Below are 22,726 nucleotides of genomic sequence, written 5' to 3'. Positions count from 1 at the left end.
CCCTGACACTTGGCGCTTTTTCACCTTTAAACCTGAATTTTAAGGCTCCTACTGACACGCAGAGCAGGCGGCGGCTGCCTGGCGCGGCCCCTTTAAGGGAGGCGGGCCTAGCGCAGCTTCCCCAGCGGCTGAGGCAGATTCACTTCCAGGTCGGAGCGGGGGGGGGGGGGGAGGAAAAACACGGGGGGGTGAAGGGGAGAAAAAAAAAAAAAAAAAAGCCAAGCTCCGGGAGCCGGCTGGCTGGGAGCTCACCGCCGGCACCCAGCGCCGCGATGGTGAGTGCGCGCCGCGGGCAGCGCCCGGCCGAGGCAGGCGCTGAGGGGCGGGTGGGACGGGCGGCTGCCCCCCGCCCCGGGGTGGCGGAGCCGGGCGCAGGGAGCCGCGGGGAGCTAAGGCGAACCGCCGCCGCGGAGGACGGGGCCGTTATGGCGGCGCCACCGCGAGCCCCGCTCTGGCGGGCGGGCGGGTGGGGGCTGCCGCGCGCCCGGGCAGGTGAGGCTGTTGGCGGGAGCGGGCGCGAGGCGGGCCTGGCCGCGCGTGTCCCCCCCCTCCCCGCGCTGGCGCTCAGGGGAGACCCGCGCGCGGGCCGGCGTCGGGCCCGTCCCCTCACGCACGCAGGTGCCGCCGGGCCAGCCCGGCAGCCCCGGTCCCCTCGCTGTTGCGTAACCGCGGCGGCTGCCGCCTGGCCGCTTATATAAACGGGTGATCGAGACCCGCCAGAGGGGAGACGAGACCTGGCGCCACGCCGAGGGGCGGCCGCAGCCTTGCCTGGCGCCCGGCACCGCCACCGCGCTGCGAGGGTGACGGCCGGCCCGGCTGCCGCTGACCGGCTCCTCTCGCGGCACCTTGCGGGGCCGAGCGGCGCAGGTAGCCGGGACGGCGTGAGGGACAGGACGGGGCAGGCAGCCGTCCTCGGCTCCCCCGGCGCACCCTGCCGCCGGCCCGGGGGCAGCCCGGCCCTTCCCCGCCGGGCGCGCTGTGTGCGGGCGGCCCGGGCAGCCGCACGGTTCCGCGGGGCGCGGGCCTGGCCGGGCGGTGCGGGGCGAGCAGCGCTCCCGCAGCGCGGAGCCGGCCGGCACCGGCGAGGCTGAAACAGCCTTGCTGTGGTACAGAGATCCGCCGAACGGACCATGCGGCTGCCCCGGGTGCTGTCCTGAGTGCCTCTCCGAGAGATGAGTGTGCATATATACTGCTTTTAAAGGACTAGGCGGGAGCTCCCCGGGTTATCTGGTCTCATCCCTTGGTATAAAAAAAAACCTCAAAAAACGTTTTATCTTTATTTTAAAAGTAGGTGGCTTTTGTGCCTGCTCTTCTATTCAGTGGACTAAGGATAGTACTTCGTTGTTTGACGTTTTGGAGCTATGTACTGCCATCTAAATTTATAGCAAAAATTCTCTTTTCATTGTTTGACGTTTTGGAGCTATGTACTGATATCTAAATTCGCGGCATATTCATGGCATTTCTGTGCACCTTTGTTGCCGTTTCTGGCACTGTGCTTCACCTTAACAGCTTTTTTCCTTCCATAGGTTTTGTTCACTGTGCTGTATTTACAGGTGGCATTCATCTCTCTAGCCTTTTGATTTGCTAAGCTAAGGAAAGCTGGTTTTGTTTCCTGCTCCCAATATCTTTCGTTTCCCCAGAGCATTCTGTTAGCTGTTATGTTCAAATTGAAATGGTGCGAGCATCTCTTGATGTAAATGGCCCTGTGAGATTCCCGTGTCTTGAAAATTACATACTACTTCCTTATTTTTGCTTGATGCTTCTGATACCTTTTTTGGCCATCTCACATTGTTTTCTTGTGGTTAAGCAAACCATTCAGGTTCTTCTCTCCAGTCATTTCTAACTGATGAACTCTTATCTGACATTCTTGATGTTAATCTTGAAATAAGTGGCCTTACTACATAGTTTTAATGTGGCAGTATTTAATTTTAGACCTCTCTTGACCTCTGCCAACTTGTGTCACTAGCAGCAGTGTAGTTCTTACTTGTTGTGCCAGGATAGTTAAATGAGAGTTTTCAGTATAATCCTTCCTTGAATTTGGTTAATAAATTGCCTACATCTGTTTCCTTCAGTTTAATTTGAGCAGGATAATCACAAGGCTTTCTTCGTAACATAAATCACAGAACTGTTTATTTTTCACTGCCTTTTCTTTTATTAGCTCTGAGAAGAATTTTGATGACTTTTACTTGAGTTGCTATTTCTTGATCACATTAAGAAAGTAATAAAGTTTTGGAGCTGTGGAGAGGTGGAAAACAGTTAGAAATGTGGTATGTCCAACGCCAAAGACGAAGGCTCTATAATTGCCTCTTATTTTCCTGCTAATTTTTTGAGAGAAATAAGTGCCTCAATTTAAAAACTTATCCTGTACCCCATTTCCTTCACGACTTCAGAGAGAAAAAAGCAGGTGGGCCTGGCATACACACATTTGGGTTTTGTAATACTGAGTCTGCGACTGAGTACAAAAATTGGGGAGTACGTCACAGAAGTGGTTTTGTTAGAGCTGAAGTTGGTATTTGTCTTCAGTGTTATATCCTGGTTTATTGGGGGGTGGGGGGGAGAACACCCCCCCCCCACCACCCCCCCAATTACCTATGGAAGAAAAGGTTTGATTTTTAATGACTGTGGTTGCGTGGTGATGCTTCCCCAAAGGAACAGGATTTTGTTTTAATACTTGCGCTCAGCCAGTTAATCTAGGCATAATGTTGGGCTCAAGATTCTCTAAGTTATTCCAGATATTTTAATATGTTCCCTTAAGTGCCTTTTTTTTTCTTTCTAATTGTGGTTTGAAATACAAGTTAAATATACTCTAGAAATATCTAAAGTTGATTCAAGGAGTTTTTAAAAGAAAATGTGGAGGATAATGTTCTTTCTGAGAACCTTTCCAACCACACTAATGTGTGAGCTGTAAGCTGAACTGGGTAACATCACCCTGAAGTAGCTATTGCATTTCAGTCTGCTAGTGTATTGGATTACTGTTAGATGCCAGTAGCCATGCAGTTTACTCCCCCCACACCCCAGACACTTTTTTTTTTTATTGCCTTGGTTATGTTATGCACTTATACAGTTGTAATTTAAATAAGCCTTTAAAAGACCATCTAAATGCAATTATTCTGGTTTTTTTGTACTAATCCATAAGCTAGTTGCTTTTAGATCTGCCCGATTGCTCATCGTATGTGTTTGAGCTCATAAAGATGCCCAGACTTGCATCAGGTAATGCGTAATTCTGTGATTTGAGGAATATTTTTTTTTCTGGCCACTTATTTTGATAGGATGACAGAAACTGTGAGGTTACATGGAAATATCAGGTAATTAAGATGGCTGTGAAAAAGTCAGCTATACATTCTAAAAGTCTACTCAAATATTGCTGGATGATCTTTATTAAATAGAAAACAATAATCCTGCACTACGGTTGACACACATTTACAGTGTCTCGTTAGAGTATTAGAACCAGAAAGTGAAATGAGCAGAAAACAAATGCCAGGTTTGTTTTCAAGTTGACATTCAGAAGTATAGCTAGAGAAAGGAACTACTTAAATCCTGACCTTCTAAGTGCTTAAATACAACTGAACACTTTTACTATGAGGTCTTTAACTGGACATATTCTCTTTAAGTAAAGAGAAGTTGAGAAAAGGAATGCTGCTAGCTCACATAAAAGGTTTACAGACTGTGGTCAAGCTGTTCTGTTTCAGTAGCAGACAGTCTAGGAAGCTGGTTTTATGATGCTTGTTAAGGGACTTCATTAGATACAGATAAAAATGTTTAGCCTACCTACCTCAGTTACCTCAGGAGCCTTTGTTAGGTGTTTCTTCAGCCTTTTGGCAACAAGTTGAAGAAAGATTACAAATGTCTCCTGTAACAGGTATAAAAGGAGTTCATAAAATTTATACTGTGTTTTTTTCAAATGAAATTGATGCTTGCTTGTGAATTTTGTTCCTTTATTGTATGGAGATGTTCTATATGGACTTCTACAGTGATTACTTTATATGAAAATTAGAACAATATCTCCAAATTGCAGATTAGCCAGTTAGAGGTACTGGTTGAAAAAATATTCTGAGTCATATGCTAGTGGCCTATCTGCAAGGCTAAAAATTCTCATTGGAGTTTGCTCACTGATATATAAAAGTGTTTTAACTTTTCTGGCAGAAATTATGGAACAGTGCCAGAAGGAGTGAAAGAGCCAGTGTTCTAGTTTTGTCATATTTAAGCATCACATTAGAAGCACAAGATCTAATGGGAGAGAAGGATGGCTTTGCTTCAATGGGAATAATTTTCACATACCTTGGAGTAAGGATTCTGATTTTTGTTTGAATTGGCAGTTGTATAAATCCTCGTGGTGGTGTATTAATTTTAGGTTAAAAGAAATGTTTCCCCTTTCCTTTAAAAAATGTACTATTTAAAAATAATTCATTGTTTTTTCCTCCTCAGAAGTACTTAGGCATTGTTGCACATTATAAAGAAATAAAAGATATTAACAGTTCCAAATTCTGTCTTGCCTTTTTGTAGCAGCTTAGGATTGGAGACAGCCAAAACTGCTGTTTTTGGTAATGTGAGCAAGTTGCATCACAAAGTAACTCCTCTTTCTTCAACAACAAAATGTAATCATCAAGCTTTAAATGAAAGAATAAAAATTAATCACTTGGCAAAATCGAGTCAAAGGAGCTGGAAGGAGCATGTCAAAAGCTGCAGAAAGAGCTTGTATTTGAATAATTTGGAGTTTCTAGTTCCCAAACCTCTGCTTAAGTCTTCGGGAGGCACTAAACTGCAGTCTCCCATTGTTGATGACAAGCTCTATTCCATCTTTGCCTTAGCGTGGTACCTCCCAGTTTTCAAATATATGCACCTTATTTTAGAAGATTTATGTCTGTCACTTTCTTTGTATTTCTTCTATATAAACTTTTACGTATTTCTGTACTTCTATGATGCGCATATTAGGCCGATGAAGCAACAGAAGGAGAATTTAAATGAGCTAGAAAAGAAAGGTGAAATTATCCAGGACTTTCAGTATAAAAGGGAAGCTACATTTTTTCCTACAGATGAGATCTGGCATCAGTTGATGCTGTTATTTTCAATATTGTCTGGGGGAGTATGTACCAGTCACTCGGCCTTCTTTTGTGTAAGGCTGGGGATGATTCACAGTGCTGCGAGTCATTCTTTATGTTGATTAATCTGTGTGACTGAAAACAGTAGGCTATTATTAGACATGGAATAAAAAAACCTTTGAGATGTTTGTATATCAATGTACAGTCTCAAACTCTGAAGGAAAAGCTCGAATTTATATTCTGCCTTGTCCTTTGTACCTGGCGTTCTATTATAGATGATTTCCCAGTGCTTGGCATAAAAAGGAGTGAATTGGTATCTATAATCAGAAGGAATTCTATAATACTTGTTACTCTATTGCTGCACAAAATTTGGAATTAAAATATTTCTTTTTGAGTTTCCTTTTTTTGATCTGAAGTTCTAGCTGCCCTTTCAGTATCAAAAATGCTCCTAACAGCATATGAAACTTATCTGCATTTCTAATCTAGGTTGGTAGTAGACTGGGGTGACTCACCAGAAAAATTAAAAGAAATAGTTTAAATCAAGAAATAAAATTTGATTTAAATTTTTTTCAGTCTGTCTTGATTGATTAATTCCCAGTAGACTTCAAAAATTCAAATGATCTTATCAGGAATTACTTTTCTTCCTCTGTGAACACAAGCAGGGCTGAAGCATGGCGGACCAGACTGGATGTTGTTCTGGGGGTGACGGTGGGGAGGAGGCTGCCCATCAGTTTTGCCAGTTTATCGTGTGACCTGACTTTGCGTGGCTCTAAGGGAGATATCTTTTTGTAACGTTTGCCTGTTTCAACGAGAATCAGACTAACGAAACAGAATCATTAGCCTAAAAACAATATTATTGAGTAATGGAAGATTCATAGAGAGAATGGTTTGACTAAATCTTTGTTTTGTTGCTTTTTGCATATGATAGGAGGAAGCTTCTCCTTATTCTTTACTTGATATCTGTTTGAATTTCCTGACTGCCAACCTAGAGAAGTTTTGCACTGAAAGGCAAGATGGAACGCTATGCTTGCAGGAGCCAGGAATGTTTCCTCAAGAAGTGGCTGATCGACTGCTGCAGACGATGGCATTTCATGGTAAAAACAATTATTTATGGGTCATCAGTGAAAATATTTTACTGGAATGTGACACTGCAGTTCTGGTGTATTTTCTAGCAGAATCTGCTGTGGCAGCTGTTAAAACTGTGTTCCTTAATCTCTTAATAGAGAAATTTTTTTTTTTTCCACCGCTTCAGCTGAATGTTACATCGTCATGCAGATAGTTCTAAATAGAAGGTCCTTTGTTTTGGGTTTATGATTTTAATTTAATGTTCCTTTAAGTGAACATTCCTTAATTCTTTCAATCACTTAAAAAATATGTATTTGATTCTACTACTTCTAGCAGCACTCAAACATTTCATTATCTCTTGCAGAGCAATTAACTGAATTTTCTTTACTGTGTGTCCTTGTGATTAAACTAGGAAATGATCTTGTCATTTTCATTAAGATACCTTCTCATCTCTTCTAGAACTTTTGTTGAAGTGGAATTATTTATTTGAAGGCAGTCAGTTTCAAGAGTAGTATAAACATCAGTGAAAGCCACTTTGTGGTGATGGTACATTTTACATGCTGACCTATCGTGTTGTCTGTCAGCACATCTTTGGTGAGAGGGCTGCCCTTTTGTTTGCTTTAAGCATGGCAAAGGAGAATGTTGTCTCAATAACAGCTTCTTAGCATGAAAATAGTGAATGTGTAGATTACCCTAGAGAGGAGGCAGGACACTCAGTCCTGAAGACTTTTAGTAAGAGATGAGACATGACACTAGAGAAATTCCTGTAAGCAGACCGAGCACCCTGACCTACAGGTGCAGATTTGAATGGGTCTTACTGTGCAAATACTGGTATTCTAGTTATCCCAAGTTGCTCTATTCAGTTATAACAGAAGGAATGGTCCTTGAAAAAAAGAAAAATTAAAAAAAACCTTCAACACGTGCTACTTTCTGATAAGTAATTTTTTAGTGGTCCCAAGAAATTGGGTTCAAGGAAACTTGAGTTACCAGAAATTTACTACCAGTGCTAGTAGTGATGGAGGCAGTTCCAGACACAGAAACATCACAAACACTGTGTCAGTACAGGATTGAAGAAAAGTGCGTGCCAGGTAAACAGAGTGTGGCTAAGGTAGGCCAGTGAGAGAGCCTAACTTGATCCTTAAATGAAAAGATGAGCAAAAAATTAAGAAGTAATTTAGCAAAACTTTAAGCAAATTATAATTATTTATCACATTTTTCTTTTTCTGCCGGGTACCACTTGTTTCACCCCATATTTTTACTTTCTCTGCAGAAGAGGAACGCCCTGACTACTTGGTCAGAAATGCTTAAACCATTTGCTCTTCAGAAGTCTGCAAATCTTAATATTAATTTGACTTTGTCACAGAGGCAATTACTAACTTGTAACTGAAATCCAAACTGTAGTGGCAATGGTGGTTTTATTAAAATACTTTGCATTTTTCTATGTTCAGTATGCTTGAAGATGGGAGATAAAAAAACAGGAGTGTTGACATTTATAACCTAGAGTGAAACTAGAAGGACATGTTATTCTTATTCCTTTTGTGTGCGTGCTTGTGCAACCATACCCTTCTCATACCGCTTTCTATAAAGCAATAATCCTTCTGTTGATAAGATTCAAATAAGAAATCTTGGTCTTTTCAATGCATTTTGAATAATCCTGTTCATGGAACTAAATGCATTATTTCAGTTAGGATGTTGCCAGTATGCTGCAGGAAAAGACTGCTTATGCAGTCTTCTTGCTACAGAGCAAAAGGATAATCTCAAACAAGATTGTTGTGTTTCCTTTTTTCATTGCTGTCTTTCTCTCTTTTCCACCCTTGCCTTGTCCTCCTCGTTCTCCTCTTTGAATCACTTCTTAGGTTTCTTTCTCACATTCAGCTTGTTTCTGAGCAACACTCCTACCTTCTTCGTGAGGGATATATAGAAGGACTTAATTAGCTTAGTTTAGTGTATTGATCCTACTTATGAATTCAATCAAATGCTAAATTGAGTTACAGTGAGATGAGAACTGGTCATTGATTGCTGGTACTGGTACTATCTTAAGGTTAATGGAACTGTGACCAGGGAAGAATAACTTTCAGGAATTTTGAAATTTTGTTTTTAGCACATTTCTAACCAGTTCAGTGAGAAAATGGAGAAAATGCAGGCAGCAGTGTGAATGTTTTTGAGTCATACCTGCATTTTATTTATTGCACGTTCCATGTTCTAAATCAAACTACACCTTAATCTGTCTCCTATTTTTATACCTGGAGTTTTCCAGAAGTATGATTGTAATATTAAAAGTGGAATCTCAAATACAAAATTTTGGGATCAGTGTTGTAATGGTCCAAGACAAACTACTTTGCAATTAATTTTATTTGTTAATGCTTTGTACCCTTTGGGTTCTTAATATAAAAGTGATGCTCTATCTAACAGTAGAGCCAAACACTAATGCTGTTCTCCATCAGGGCTTCTGAATGACGGAACTGTGGGCATCTTCCGAGGCAACCAGATGCGTTTGAAACGAGCTTGTATCCGGAAAGCGAAAATCTCTGCTGTGGCTTTCCGGAAAGCATTCTGCCATCACAAGCTGGTAGAACTTGATGCTACTGGGGTGAATGCAGATATAACAATCACAGACATTATAAGTGGACTTGGCAGCAATAAATGGATCCAACAAAATCTGCAGTGCCTTGTGCTGAACTCACTAACTCTTTCTTTGGAAGACCCATACGAGAGGTGCTTCAGTCAGTTGTCTGGGCTTCGTGTGTTGAGTATTACCAATGTTCTGTTCTACAACGAGGACTTGGCAGATGTTGCTTCCCTTCCTAGATTGGAAAGTCTGGATATATCGAACACTTCTGTCACTGACATAACGGCACTCCTCACCTGCAAAGACCGACTCAAGTCTTTGACCATGCACCACCTGAAATGCTTGAAAATGACCACAACCCAGATTCTGGATGTTATAAGACAACTAAAATACCTGAATCACCTTGATATTTCAGATGACAAACAGTTCACATCAGACATAGCACTTCGTTTACTGGAACAGAAAGATATCTTGCCTAACCTTGTGTCTTTGGACATTTCTGGAAGAAAACATGTTACAGATAAAGCTGTAGAAGCATTTATTCAGCAACGGCCCACAATGCAGTTTGTAGGACTGCTAGCTACTGATGCTGGCTACTCAGAATTCCTAACAGGCGAAGGAAACCTAAAGGTTAAGTGGGGGAATTAATTTTACTGAAAAATTACAATGTGCAGGAAAAATAGAACTAATAATTTGTGACAAATGTATGTGGGTGTTTCAGGAGGCTGTAGAATAATTTTTTTAATTGTTAATTGTAATTACTGACTTTATGTCAAATTGCTACTTAATTCTGGTACAGAAACTGCTAAATTTACATAATAACTATTGTAAGAAGCATCTATTTTCTGTGCCTTTTCAGTGAGCTTTAGATCCTGAATTAACATATCTGATCGAAGAGAGCTGAACTTTGTCTAGTCTGAAGTCATTTACTGGAATAATAATCTCTGGATTCCAGCACAATATTTAGCATAAGGCAGCAATATGTAAGAGGTGGGGGTACAATTTGCATAAACTTGGAGCAGTTCATGATTAACGCAGCAGATAAAATAAAACTTAATAACTGAGCTACTGTTGGACTCCATCACCACTTCAATTTCCTATTACATTTCTACCCACCTTGAAAGGTCTTTTGGTGATGAACATGTAAGGAACAATTACTTAGGATAAAAAAACTTCCTCTTGAACAAATCCTAAATTACTTAGCCCCTTAGGATGAACTGTTGTTTGCATTTATTTATCTTTTGGTGCCAGGCAGCAGGATGTTTCCCTGTTGTGTAGAGTATGCACGCACTTACTGAAGAATGAGCCTGTGCTGTCCCTGCTATGAAGGGGTCAGAATTAAAGAAGAAAAAGAGGTGGTTTAGACATGTCACTGGTATATAATTTTTGACTCTTGAGTTTTGTTTTCTACTGTGCCATGAGGATGATGGAGACCGCAGAGAGAAAGAAGTAGAGTTTGCATAATGTGTCCATAGTTTAGTCTGTTTCCTGTGCAAGCTGAGTTTTGCACTTCAGTTTTGGGGTAACTTGGCTACTCAACTTTATAACTTCCCCACCACCACCACCACCCTGGAACTTTTGACAGTTGATAATGACCAAGTCTCTGGAGTACTTAGTTGTCACAGTGGGTAGTGGTAGGTATGAATGTTGAAATGCATTGTTGGAGAAAGCAACCTATTTGGTGTGATCGTGTATGTTGTCAGGAAGTTATACCTCATGTTTGGTGTAAAATAATTAACATAATCCTTGTTATGTAGGATATATGCTTCATACAGGTGACTGTGCTATGAAAAGGCAGGCAAGAAGGAAGAAGGTTCTAGTAATGTGAAAATCATGATGGACTTGTAGCGGTGTAGTTAGCAAAAAGCAGTTTGCACATATATATATATATATTTTAAGGTATAGTTGTCAAGAAGAGACTGTAGGCACTGACTGGGGGATTTTTTTGCCGGGGGGTGTGTGTGTGTGCTGAAATTCGTGACTGACTCTACTGAAATGTTCAGCTGCTTAGTCTAGATATTGCTAAAGAATAAACAGGACACAGCAGCCGGGGAGAGAGCAGACGTAAAATGTTACTGTCCTTACAGCAGTCCTGTGAAATTTGGTTATAGAAAACTCTTGAAAGATTGAACATGATGCAGACATAGTTGGGAATGTGAAGCCAAGTGGAAATTCTTCATATAGTGTATAATTGGCTGCAAAACATGTGAATATGATTGCCCTATTCTAATCAGTAGAGAATATAAAACAAAATCCAAGATGGTATCAGTTCTCTCAAGGCTGTAATATATTCCTGATCTAGCAAGTTTCCAAAAATTTGGCTTTATACAATACAGGATGCACAGAATATAACACTTCAGTCTATGAACATTTGCTTTCCCTTATGTGACACGTTAAGTAGAGCAAGTTCTGTATGCTTCCCTAAGAATTTTAAGAAATAGTGATTGCAGCAATGATTCATTAAATAGTAGAACTGAGGAACAAACCATCTACAGTTACACAACGTACAGTTATCAAGTAGATAAAATATAGTTAAATGGAAAATATAGGATTGGGAAGTGGAAAAATTTGCAGCTAGTTGCTGATTTAATATTCTGAACTTAAACTCATATTAGTCAGCAGCTTATAGCTTCTAATGCAGTATTACCTAAGTTAGCTCGTTGTTTAGTTTTCACTTGTATTTAGTCTTTTAAGAATTATTTAGGTTTTAAGAATTACTTCTTTTGCAGCGAGCTTGAGTTGGTTCTTTAATATGGTGCTGGAAAGCTATCGCTACAGATACAGCTTATGGGAAACTTGATGTAGACAAAGAATGGAAGTCTCTTTTTTTTTTTTTTTTTTTTTTTTTTTTTTTTTTTTTTCTCTCTAGAGCTAGAACCCAGAGCCAAAAAATTACAGCCAGAATACCATCTTCATCAATTGATCAGCCGCATTTGACAGAGCATTCAGTTACAAATAGTGCTTTTAGGCATTTGGTGCACCATAAGCAGCTTGTAAGCTTTTTAACTTCTTAGTTAAGAAACGGTACTTTTGCTTAGTGGTTTCATGCAGTTCTGCTTAAAGACATGCCTGAAGCCTAATTTTGGCTTAGAATGCAGATTCTTATTTTTGAAGAATGTTTGAAGTTTGTATAGTTCTGGATTAATATGGCCAGATAAAATAATCACTTGCTTACTGAAGGATTTGGCTAAAAATATCACCACCTTTGAAACTGCAGTTCTGCACTTTTTAAGAACAAAATTTGTAAAGTATAATGATGACATCTTTAAAGATTATTTCTCTGTTCATAGGTGTCAGGAGAAGCAAATGAAACTCAGATTTCTGAGGCATTAAAGCGTTACAGTGAACGGGCCTTCTTTGTGAGAGAAGCTCTCTTTCATTTATTCAGCCTGACTCATGTAATGGAAAAAACAAAGCCTGAAATTTTAAAGGTAAAATAACATGGTTTTGGTGATTGTCATGCAGTGTTCCTTAAACTGAGCCCATCCTCAAACACCTGCTATAAAGTATTTTATAAGCTTGTACAATTTTAGGTTGTGATTTTTAAGATTAATGTTGTAATGTTGCGTAAAGATTAACAACTATTTAAACAACAGTGATGTAGAAGATGCCCTGTAGTGTTTTATGTTAGGTAAAATTGATCTGGAATAATGTATAGTATCTAAATTTAGTAGCAACTATATTAGTTTTTTCATGTAACTTTGAATATGAGATGAATTTTTTCTTCAGATGCTGAATTCTGTCATTAGAACCTATTTGTACTGGGTCAAATCAAAGGTCTGTCTAGTCTTATTTCCCAGGTACAACAGTCCCTTCTGCTGATGCTTACAAAACAGTTATATTATTCCTTATTGTTACAAGGAAGGCATTCAGTGGTATTTCTTTCACTGTCACCTGTCACTATGATAGCAAGCGAGTAACTAACTGGTGTTCCATATTGGGCTCTAACTTGGAAAATACTAGAAACTTCCTTAGAAATCATTCTAGGTATTGGCTTTCCATGTCTAGAACACCAGAGATGGTTTAATTTTTACTGTGATGATAAAAAGAGGCATCAGTAAGACAAATTATTTTTGTTTTTCCTATCCTATTTGATATGGGACAAATTACTTTGAATTTGCTGGCTTCAATATCAAAAAAACTTTGGCAATCAATAGTCAACAAGAAAAATAGGTGAGATCACAATCAACGTACATAGGGGAAAAAAAATCAGGAAGAAGCTGTGAAAAATACATCCTGACCTAGCAGTTTAGGATGTGATCTGAAATGGCTAGGCACCACACGAGAAGCTATTACATCATTACCATTACACTGCGGAAACTCTGTCCTACCTCATTCAGCTCTGAAAGGGTTTGGTGATTTTTATTTCAGTGTGTAAAGCAAACCCTGGACCTTTCTAGGAATCTCTTGCATTCCATGCAGCCACAACCTGTGCAAAAGGACCTGGAGAAATAAAAGTTGTCAGCTTTGAATCACTGAGCAGAAGGAAATGTTCCTCCTGAGAATGAAAATCACACCAGATGGATTTGTCACTTAAGTAAAAGGGAGGCAGAAGTTGGGGTGCTGTGGGTCATTGTTGTGGCCTCAAGCAACAGTGGATTGCTCTCTGGGTATGTGGGCAAATGTGTAATATCTGCAAAACTCTTGCGTTTCAGCTTGTGGTTATTGGAATGAGAAATCACCCCCTGAACTTGCCTGTGCAGTTAGCAGCGAGTGCGTGTGTCTTTAACCTAACCAAGCAAGATTTAGCGGCAGGCATGCCTGTGCGACTTCTGGCTGATGTCACTCACTTGCTTCTGAAGGCCATGGAACACTTCCCAAATCATCAACAGGTAAAAAGCAAAATTTTTCTTTTTTTTTTTCAGTAGGATTCCCTGTCTTGTGGACCTTAAAGGTTTCTCCACATCGCGTGACCCCATGGAAGTATGTTTAATAACTCATAGCAAGAAAGTGTTCTGAAATATGTATGTCTCTGAAGTAACTCTTTTTCTTATAGCTGCAAAAGAATTGCCTTCTTTCACTATGCAGTGACAGAATCCTTCAGGATGTTCCATTTAACAGGCAAGTTTTACATGTCAGTTAAAATGGGTTGTAGCATTGCAAAATATTTTTTCTTGTTGTCTGTACCTTCAGAAGGTTTGTTTCTGGTTTCAGTTTTGCTCAGTTTAAATCATTCCAGCATACTGAATTTGTCTGGCCTATGTTATTTTGGGCCTGTAATTCAAAATTGAATATAGGTCTGAAAAAATCCTTTGACATACAGGTATGTTTTACTTTCCCTGAATGGGTCTATCACTACTTGCGTGTTACAAAAGTCGGGATTCCTCTGGGGAACTACAGGATTGCTTTTTGCAGACATTTTTCTACTTAAAGTTTTGTCCAAATGCTTTGAAGTGTGTTGGTCTGATGTTTTAGAAGATTGTGCCAAATTTTTCTTCCTTCTTTGGAAGCAATTCCTGTGCACTTTGATACATAATTAGAAGTAAGAGACCCTAAGCAGACAACACAAAGCTGACAGAGGCTCATGCGATACCTGTGATTTCACTGTGTGTTCTACTATTTGTTTTGGTATGAGGCATACTTCTCCCAGTTTCTTTTGTCTTGCATGCATTTCTATCCGATGCGTTATCTGTGTACATCTTTCTTTTACGAAGCCTTATGAGACTTCTGAAAAATAAATATATTTTTTAACTTCCAGGTTTGAAGCAGCCAAACTTGTTATGCAGTGGCTGTGTAATCATGAAGATCAAAACATGCAAAGGATGGCTGTAGCCATAATTTCCATTCTTGCTGCAAAGGTACAAAATTTAAGCTTTGAGATCATAGGATAATATTTCTGAAGTCTAAAAAATAATTGTTGATATGGTTTTGTTTATTTACAGCTTTCAACAGAGCAAACAGCTCAACTTGGTGCAGAACTCTTCATTGTTAGGGTAAGTTAGATACTTTCTTGGCAGTCAAAAATCCCATCCTCTCCAGCTCTTCATGCTAACAGTATCTGTAAAGATACATTCTTAGAATTCTCTCTCATATTTATTTTGTATTAATCTGTATTTATGTGAAAGCTCTTCAGAAGAGAAAAGCCTAGAGAAGTTATTAGAGATAGTATCAGAGGATGAAAAGCAGCCAAAATGGAAAATCTTGACACAATTAATACAAAAGTAAAATAGCAAGCCACCTCTTGATTTGAAATCCATTGTACAAGACGAAAGATGTTCAAAAAGAGTATTTGAAGTAAACTGTTCATGCTGTCAATGTTCATGTGGGGTCCGGAGTTCTGTGGATGGCTTTGTGCCATCTTACACATGTAATTATGGTGAAAACAAAGGAATTCCGGTAGCAGGCAACCATGTTCAAAGAGGAGGTAAAAAGTTTAATAGCTGTTTTATTTTGTATATTTTGACCCTAAACATGTAGATCTTTACTCTGCATAGAAATGATAGCTATGCATTACCCCAGTCAGTGCAGAAAGAGGCAGAGGAGCGAATACGTTTTTTTGATGTGGAGTCATAACTGGGGCGCTTTTATTTTTTTTTTCTTCCAGCAACTTCTACAAATAGTTAAACAGAAAACAAATCAGAATCTTGTAGATACTACTCTCAAGTTCACACTGAGTGCACTTTGGAACCTCACTGATGAATCACCAACAACATGTCGGCATTTCATTGAAAATCAAGGGCTAGAACTTTTCATGAGAGTCTTGGAGGTGAGGAGTAGTTTTGTTTGTGGACTATCAACATACATTTATAATTAACATTGCTTCAATAATAAGCACAAATGGTTACCTGTAGTTTGTTTCTTTTTTCCACAGTCTTTTCCATCTGAATCATCCATCCAACAGAAAGTTCTTGGACTTCTGGTGAGATGAAGAAAAAAACCAAAAACCAAACCCAAAACAAACACCCCCCCCCCCCCCCAAACTCTGAAATATGTATTTTTAAAATTGATTTTTAAATTTTTTATAGCCCATGTAAATCTGAAAACTTGCCTAATATTTTTACATTCTTCTTTAATCTTTATAGTGTGCATTCTTTACAACTGAAACTTTTTTTTACTGTTTTACCAATTCTCCAAAAGCACTAGTTATATTGAAATTGATGGTTAAAGTAAACAAAAAGAAAGGCCAGTGAGTGAGGCTTCAGATGAGTCCACACGCAAAAAGTAGGTTGAAAATCAGTGGAATTTAGAATTGTGTACTACTGAAATTTATGAAATTGTGTTTGAGAATGTTAAAACTAGCCTTTAGTTTAGAGTAGTCTGCATGCTAACGGCCTAAAATTACTTATGAGAAAACCTTTATTTTGAGGCAAATTCCTGCATTAGACTGGAGGAGTTTTCAAAAGCAGAAGTAGTATTTTGGCATCTAGTGTGACCACCTGGATGTATGAAGATCTCATCCTGGTGTTTATGTGTGTGTGTTTACACAATGTAATTCAAACTTATATGTTTATCTCCCTTATATAGTATTCTTTCCATTGATATTTTCTCTTTTCTTTCTTTTCCCCCTCCAGAATAATATAGCTGAAGTTAAAGAGCTCCATTCTGAATTAATGTGGAAGGACTTCATAGACCACATCAGTAAATTATTGCACAGTGTGGAGGTGGAAGTTAGCTACTTTGCAGCAGGGATTATTGCTCATTTGATATCTCGAGGAGAGCAGGCCTGGACACTCAGTCGGAGCCAGAGGACATCTCTGCTTGAACAGCTGGTACAGAAATGATGATGGATTTTATCATACTCTTCTTATTTTTTCAGTGTTTGTATTTAACAATGAGTGTTCTTGGTTCTGTATTTTGCAGCATTCTGCCATTTTGAATTGGCCAACCCCAGAATGTGAGATGGTGGCTTACAGGTAAGTACTGGCTTGATTTGGGGTTTGGAAAATAAATTTAACTAGGTTTAAAACTTGTTCCCAAAGCAGAGTGAGCTGCTAGCCAGACATGGTTTTGTCCACTGGAAAAACACCTATTGGCTTAAAATATACAGTGTCTTAATTTTCCCTTTGTGACCAAAGAAAGTCAGGGTCTCCTGTAAAAGAAAACTGTATTGTTGTTCTGCAGCTTTTCTATTCAAGATATTCAGCTGCATGCCTAAAAACCTTACTGGTTAATCTTTGTGTCTAAGTCTATATTGGCTAACACTGGGTTAGCATTATCTATCCTAGATAAAGAAGCTTGAGGCCAGAAAGTACAATTAGATAATTACTGTCCACCTAATCCTTAGAATTTCTGCTGGTTTTACTCCTGTTTTTAAGGAGCAGGAGGTATCCAAATGCTATGGTAAAAGCATACCACATAGCCTCTGTATATGATTTTTGCTAGTAACTGTCTTTAAACAGAAGGCTCGCCTGCTGCATCTAAAACTCGAGTTGATGTCTCTCCTAGTTAAACCGGTAGCTGAATGAGTAAACATGGGACCTCTGGAGTAATAATATCTAGTAGTAAAGCGAGTTGCTGTTCCTTTCTTTTTTTTTTATTTTTTATTTTTTTAATAGGTCTTTCAATCCGTTTTTTCCACTACTTGGCTGTTTTATGACACCTGGTGTCCAGTTATGGGCAGTGTGGGCCATGCAGCACGTCTGCAGCAAAAACCGTATGTGTTGATAACATTACCCTTAAAATTCTTATTTCTTAGCGTATTATTCACTAGCATGAAGTGGGGAAAAATAAGAATTCCTGGGTTATTCACTCCTAATCCTCTGGAGAACCCACATTTAAGCTTTGACTAAGTGGGGCAGGGAAAAAGAGTAAAAGTTCTTTATATGCTTTTTTACTTAAAGGAATTTCACTTTTAAATGCACAGTACTAATTCCAAAATATGGACATGTGTTAAAATTAACTACATTTTTGACTTGCACAGGTGGTTTTATTCAGACATGTGAATATCAGTAATGGGCAACACATCTTTTGTATTAAGAACAATGATTATAGCAGGTAGCTATCTCTTACTATCAGAAGAGAATTTTAGGTAATCCTTGTCTCTAATCACATTTTTGCAATAACTTGTTGTAACATGAGGGTCTGTTTCTTAATGTCTTTCCCATCTGCAAAAATTATTTGAGAGCATGTGATGAAATGCACAAGTGTTGGGAAAGGATATAAATCCCCTGAGCATACCTAAATGTAAGAGTGGACAAACCTTCCTGGGCTTTAATGCCTTTTTTTTTTTTTTTTTGACATATATCTGTATGATGTGTGTGCATTGTCATTAACTTCTACCAGATACAAAGCAGCTTTCCTCTAAAGTATTAAAAGTATTTTATGTGCCAGGTTTTTTTAAATCTTCTTGACAGCAGTATATCTGTGTTTGTTTATCCCTGTCCCATAAATCACTATTTCTACAGTGGAAAAGACAGCTATTCAGGACCAAACAATAGCATGGCATAATATATAATTGCACATGAAGTATTGTAATAAACATAATGAGAGAAATGTAATGAGTTCCCAGGGTACGCTGTCCAGACATCTGTGAGGACTTTGCCCATGTTGAAGTTCTGACCAAGTTGTTTTGCTGGCCAGATTCTGGATAACAGTTTTTAATTAAGGCCCTGTAACTTCTTTTTGTGCCCTGTTAACTTATATGGTCCTATTTATTCTATTTATTTTTAGTGTGTGTTTTGTGCTCCTCTAACCTCTGAGCTTTCAACATGCCACAGAGATTTGTATTGGCAGTAACTGCTCTCTCGAGTGGAGAGGCTGGAAATACTTGGATGGCGTCCTCCTGATTTGATGTCAAGACAGTATTTCTGAAGCTTAGTTCTGATGGTATTTGGTGCTGGAAGCTTCTGGACAAAGTTGCAGAGAAATCACATGTTTGGTAGCAAATGTAATAAACACATTTTCCCTCGGAGTGGGTTAATTCTGAAATAGGAAGACTTATCTGGGGGGAAAATCTTAATTAAGTTTTTGGCGCTTGGCACCAAGAAGGCTTTTTGGCCTGGAGAGGGGATGCATTTTATTTTGACCTCTTTTAGATGAGGGTGAAAAGCAGTCTTGAATTAATATGATTGATTTTTCTTGTTTATTTTTTTCTCCTTTTGTTGTCTCTCTATATCGTATCCACCTCAATGAGCTAGTTTAGCTAAAATATTAGTAGCACTGCAGTACATGTGATCCCAGTGAAATGCTTAATGTCAGCATTTAAACAGCTCTGGTGTTGCTTCACCAAGATGAATGGTGAAACTGGGCACATCTGAGGTAATGCTCTGTGGATTACATTACAGTCATCTAGAACTTTTTGTAGCAACTTCTGAAGCTTGCATGTTACATTAAACTTGTGGCTCTTTTTATAGCTGGTCTCTGTACCTAATAATGCTGGAGATGATGTAGATGCACTTTCAACTTTTTAAAATCAATAATGAAAGTGGAAAGGAAAGTACAATTTTATTTCTGAAAAGGCATTCATAGCAACTTAGAACTAGTTAAAGGCCACCATCAATACTGTTTGGCAAACTGTTTGCAAAGGAATTAGTTCCTGTTCACTCCACGAGCCTGTACAAATGATGTGGTATATCTGATACCATTTTTAGGTAACTGTTCTGTACCAAGGATTTTGGTAAAGGTGATATTTTTACCTTGGATACTCGTAGATTCTATAGTACTTCTGGTTCCCATGTCTTAAAATTTATATATATGCACTTAAAATGCCTGTGGAGGAGGCAGGGGGGGAGAGAGAGGCAATTTCCAGTCAGCTAAGACAGACATGGAAACAGACCTGACTGTAATAGGAGTCCTGTCCAAGCAACTCTGTTCTTCTGTTGTCACTTGTTAAAGTACAGATGCGCTTCTGTGGACACTTTAGGAAGTGTCCTAAATGCTGCCTGGTCTCAGAGCCAAAAGGTGGATTTAAATCTGTGTTTACAGTATCTGCTACATTTACTCTAGATAATTTTTCTTAATTCCCTTTTTTAAATTTTATTACAGCTGTCAGATACTGCAGCATGTTAATTGAAGAAGGTGGTTTACAGCACTTGTACAACATCAAGGAAAACGTCCAGACTGATCCACATGTCCAAAGGATTGCTATTGCCATCCTAGATAGTTTGGAAAAACACATTATGCGTCATGGGAGACCACTGCCAAGTAGAAAACAGCAACAAAACAAACCAAACTGAAAGCTGCGGGCATAGGCGTGTAGAGTATTGTCTCTGTAATAATCCTTTCTGATGTGTGTGTAGTTGGAGTAACTTGTAATATAGTGGTCACCATTAAAGTGATTTGCCGATTATTGTGGTACCCAGCACCATGTACGGTAACCTTTGGTGAATGTCAACTTTAATGGCAACCGCATATGCAACTTGTAAAGGGTCACGGCTTGAGCTGGTCATGCCTGTAGGGCTACGGCTGGCTGTGCAGAGATGGGACTTGTACAGACCAATATGCACATCTGGAGAAAAAAAAAAAAAAGACTTCTAGGAATATCTTGTTTTGTGACTTCTGGGAGAGAAAGTGATTTCATCCCTATGATTGCGGTTCATAACGCTGTTTACTGGTTTGGTGTTTGAATAGAACTGTGTGTGGTTGTGAGATTCAGCACTTTTACAGATTAAAACAAAAGTACGTGCATGCAGGTTACCATGAGACTTGTAACTAAGGCGACCGAAATGTCCGTTGTCTCATAACCCTTCTAAACACAAAGGGGGTCTTCAACTTTACTTTTCTGCCTGCCTGCAAGTCGTGTTCTTTTGTTTTCCTTACTGCTAGCGCAATGCCTTTTTGCAGTTCAGCTCTCTTGAGTCCTCCCCACTCTTGGTGAGGTGGGGACTGCCATTGCATCAGGGAAAGGGGAACCTGCTAAAGTAAAGCAATAGAAACAGGATTAAAATGAGATACAATACTAAAAGGATGAACTAAGCTTGAGATTTTAAACTTGGTAACGAGAAAGGGAGTTGTGGTGTTTGACTGCTTTTGGTTGTGTGGGCTATCTTTTGTTTTTAGAATACTGATAGGGAAAGGAGAAGGCTCATTAGTGCAAATTACTGACTTACCTTCATCATGCAGTGGATTGTGTGTCTTGGATAGGAGGCCCAGGATATTTGGTCACCTTATTTATAAGAGAATAACGATTGCTCTGTTTGTTTTCTGTAAATATTCTGTCAGTATTGTGCAGTGAATTATATTTCCAGGTCATCACAGTGCAAAATACCACCCAGTGTTCTATGTAAGCCCTGTGTCAATTGCATTGTTTTGTGGAGTGTGAAATTTTACATAAAGATGCTAATTGTAACAACTTAGTTCTTTCTTGGTTACCTGTGGGTTTCAAATGGTGTTGAATGAAACATGTTGCACAGCATACAGATGCCTCATAAAATACAAGTGATGGAAGCAAACTGCATGTCCATTCAAATTGTTTAATTTTGAGTTGTTTTTGTTTATCTGGTTAGTCTCCGTATTTCCATGGCAACTGAGTGGTATTCAGAAATTCTTCTGTAAATATATTCTTAATTAAGTTTAAAAAGAAAACTTAGGGTTGGTAGCTTACTAGCAGGGATGGTTTCTTCATGATGACCATATTTTACTATTTTTAACTCCTTCTCCCAACTCCCATCCTTCAAATAAAAAACATCACCTCTAATCTTCAATAATCTAGTTATTGTGTATTTCAGGAACTTCAAAAGGTACCGATCCAGTTATTTAATCAATGTTGTGTAATGACTTTTTGTACAAAGGTATAATTTGGCTAGCATTTTCCTGTGTATCTGGTTACATGCAGTTCTCTTGATTCAGAAAGAAAGAAAATTGGTTTTAGCTTTGCATTATGAAGGTTGGCTTGAAAAATGGCCTGCAAGCCTTTATCTGTCACCCTTCTGAGATGTTGGCTATGGAACTCCAACATAAAATGGAACACAAAACTTGTCAAAATTGGTGTTAACAGAATTAATATAAATCAATTGCTTAATTTTTAAAATAAAGATGAAAACTCTTACAGTACTGGTTTTTCCTAATAATAGGAGAACTTGAAGAATCTGAACCAAAACTGTGTGTGTGTTTGTGTGTGTGTGAAAGATCTACATGCAGCTCTAAATGCACATGATGGTGGCATCAGTTCAGGGGCTGAAGATGGCACTTTATGAAGTTCTGCAACCAGCAAGCACTGAGACTGCAAATGATTTTTCCATACCCTTATTTTGTTTGTGTGCTTCAGGCAAAGAGAGAGTGAGCAGAGTTCTTGTAGGCTGAAAAGTATGAATGCCTATGAGGTATATATTAACTGAATTTACTTGCATGTGCCAGTTCCAGAAAAGTCTCTTTGCATTCCTGTGCAGCTTCAGGAATTCCTGCCAGGGTAGAGTAATTCCGGAAGTGACTTTTAAACTCTTGTATTTCACCTGTGCCCTTTACCCTTTTTTTTGTGAAGGCTGAAGATGCTGACTTTGTTTTACCTTTGCAGGTCTTTACACAGGAAACTTGTATCATTGGATAAGGTTACCTCACCCACAGAATTGTTTGGTTAACTTTTGGCACAAGTGAAATTGTGGTAAGCTACATTTTAACTATATTCTGATAACCTCTATTTACTAAAAATTTTTTTTTTTCCTTGAAAGCCCAGGTCTAGGGAAGTAAAAAGCTATAGAGCTAAATTGTGCAGCACATCTCTGTGTTGGAGAACCTCTAAGCAGAGGGAGAAAATAACTTCTAGTCAGGCAACAGAAGAAAATAGACGATGGAGGAGAGGGGAGATGCCTGAGATGACACATAAACTGATGCAGCGGCTGTAACATACATGTGTGCACACAGGCCTTGCCTTTTCTTTGGTACCAGCCCCTAAGTGACAAATTCAGTCAGCTGCAGTGGCAGCTCAGCCTTCTGCACTCTTCACACCATCTGGGGTGAAACCCCTGCTCATGCTAATATTGATGGTTCTGTCTGATGAGTTAGCACTGATAATGGGAAGCAAACATGAGAAAGTTTTCCTTGTTTGTAAGTCAACTTCCTCCTCAGAGCGATGATCTCTTTTTCCTATCAATGTTTAGATGCAGCATGTTGTCTTTTTTTTTAAAAGTTTGCTTATGGTGAGCCAAAGCTTCTCCATACTTGACAGCTGTCTGAGAGC

At 39.2% G+C, this 22,726-nt stretch overlaps 1 protein-coding gene across 7 annotated transcripts; it reads left to right on the top strand.

The window, feature by feature from the left end:
• Positions 1 to 182: 182 nt before the first annotated feature.
• On the top strand, positions 183 to 22,664 carry ZYG11B (zyg-11 family member B, cell cycle regulator). Of its 7 annotated transcripts, XR_005106783.1 has the most exons (15): positions 183 to 275; positions 5,968 to 6,133; positions 8,549 to 9,303; positions 11,964 to 12,104; positions 13,329 to 13,505; positions 13,670 to 13,734; positions 14,372 to 14,471; positions 14,556 to 14,606; positions 15,218 to 15,379; positions 15,485 to 15,532; positions 16,185 to 16,382; positions 16,474 to 16,526; positions 17,169 to 17,266; positions 18,283 to 18,499; positions 19,597 to 19,685. XR_005106783.1 is itself a non-coding variant. In XM_037404537.1 (14 exons), exons 1-14 carry the CDS (start codon positions 273 to 275, stop codon positions 22,141 to 22,143), a joined length of 2,097 nt encoding a protein of 698 aa, XP_037260434.1. In that variant the 5' UTR covers positions 183 to 272; the 3' UTR covers positions 22,144 to 22,664. The 7 variants fall into 7 exon arrangements, 6 of the variants coding, with proteins under 6 accessions (XP_037260434.1, XP_037260432.1, XP_037260435.1 ...); XM_037404537.1 differs by lacking the exons at positions 18,283 to 18,499; positions 19,597 to 19,685 and adding an exon at positions 22,064 to 22,664; XM_037404535.1 differs by lacking the exon at positions 18,283 to 18,499 and having other exon boundaries at positions 19,597 to 21,596.
• The last annotated feature ends 62 nt before the right edge of the window (positions 22,665 to 22,726 follow it).

The sequence above is a fragment of the Falco rusticolus genome, chromosome 11, assembly GCF_015220075.1.
Source record: "Falco rusticolus isolate bFalRus1 chromosome 11, bFalRus1.pri, whole genome shotgun sequence".
NCBI lineage: Eukaryota > Metazoa > Chordata > Aves > Falconiformes > Falconidae > Falco > Falco rusticolus.
This window is presented reverse-complemented; position numbering and strand designations above follow the sequence as displayed.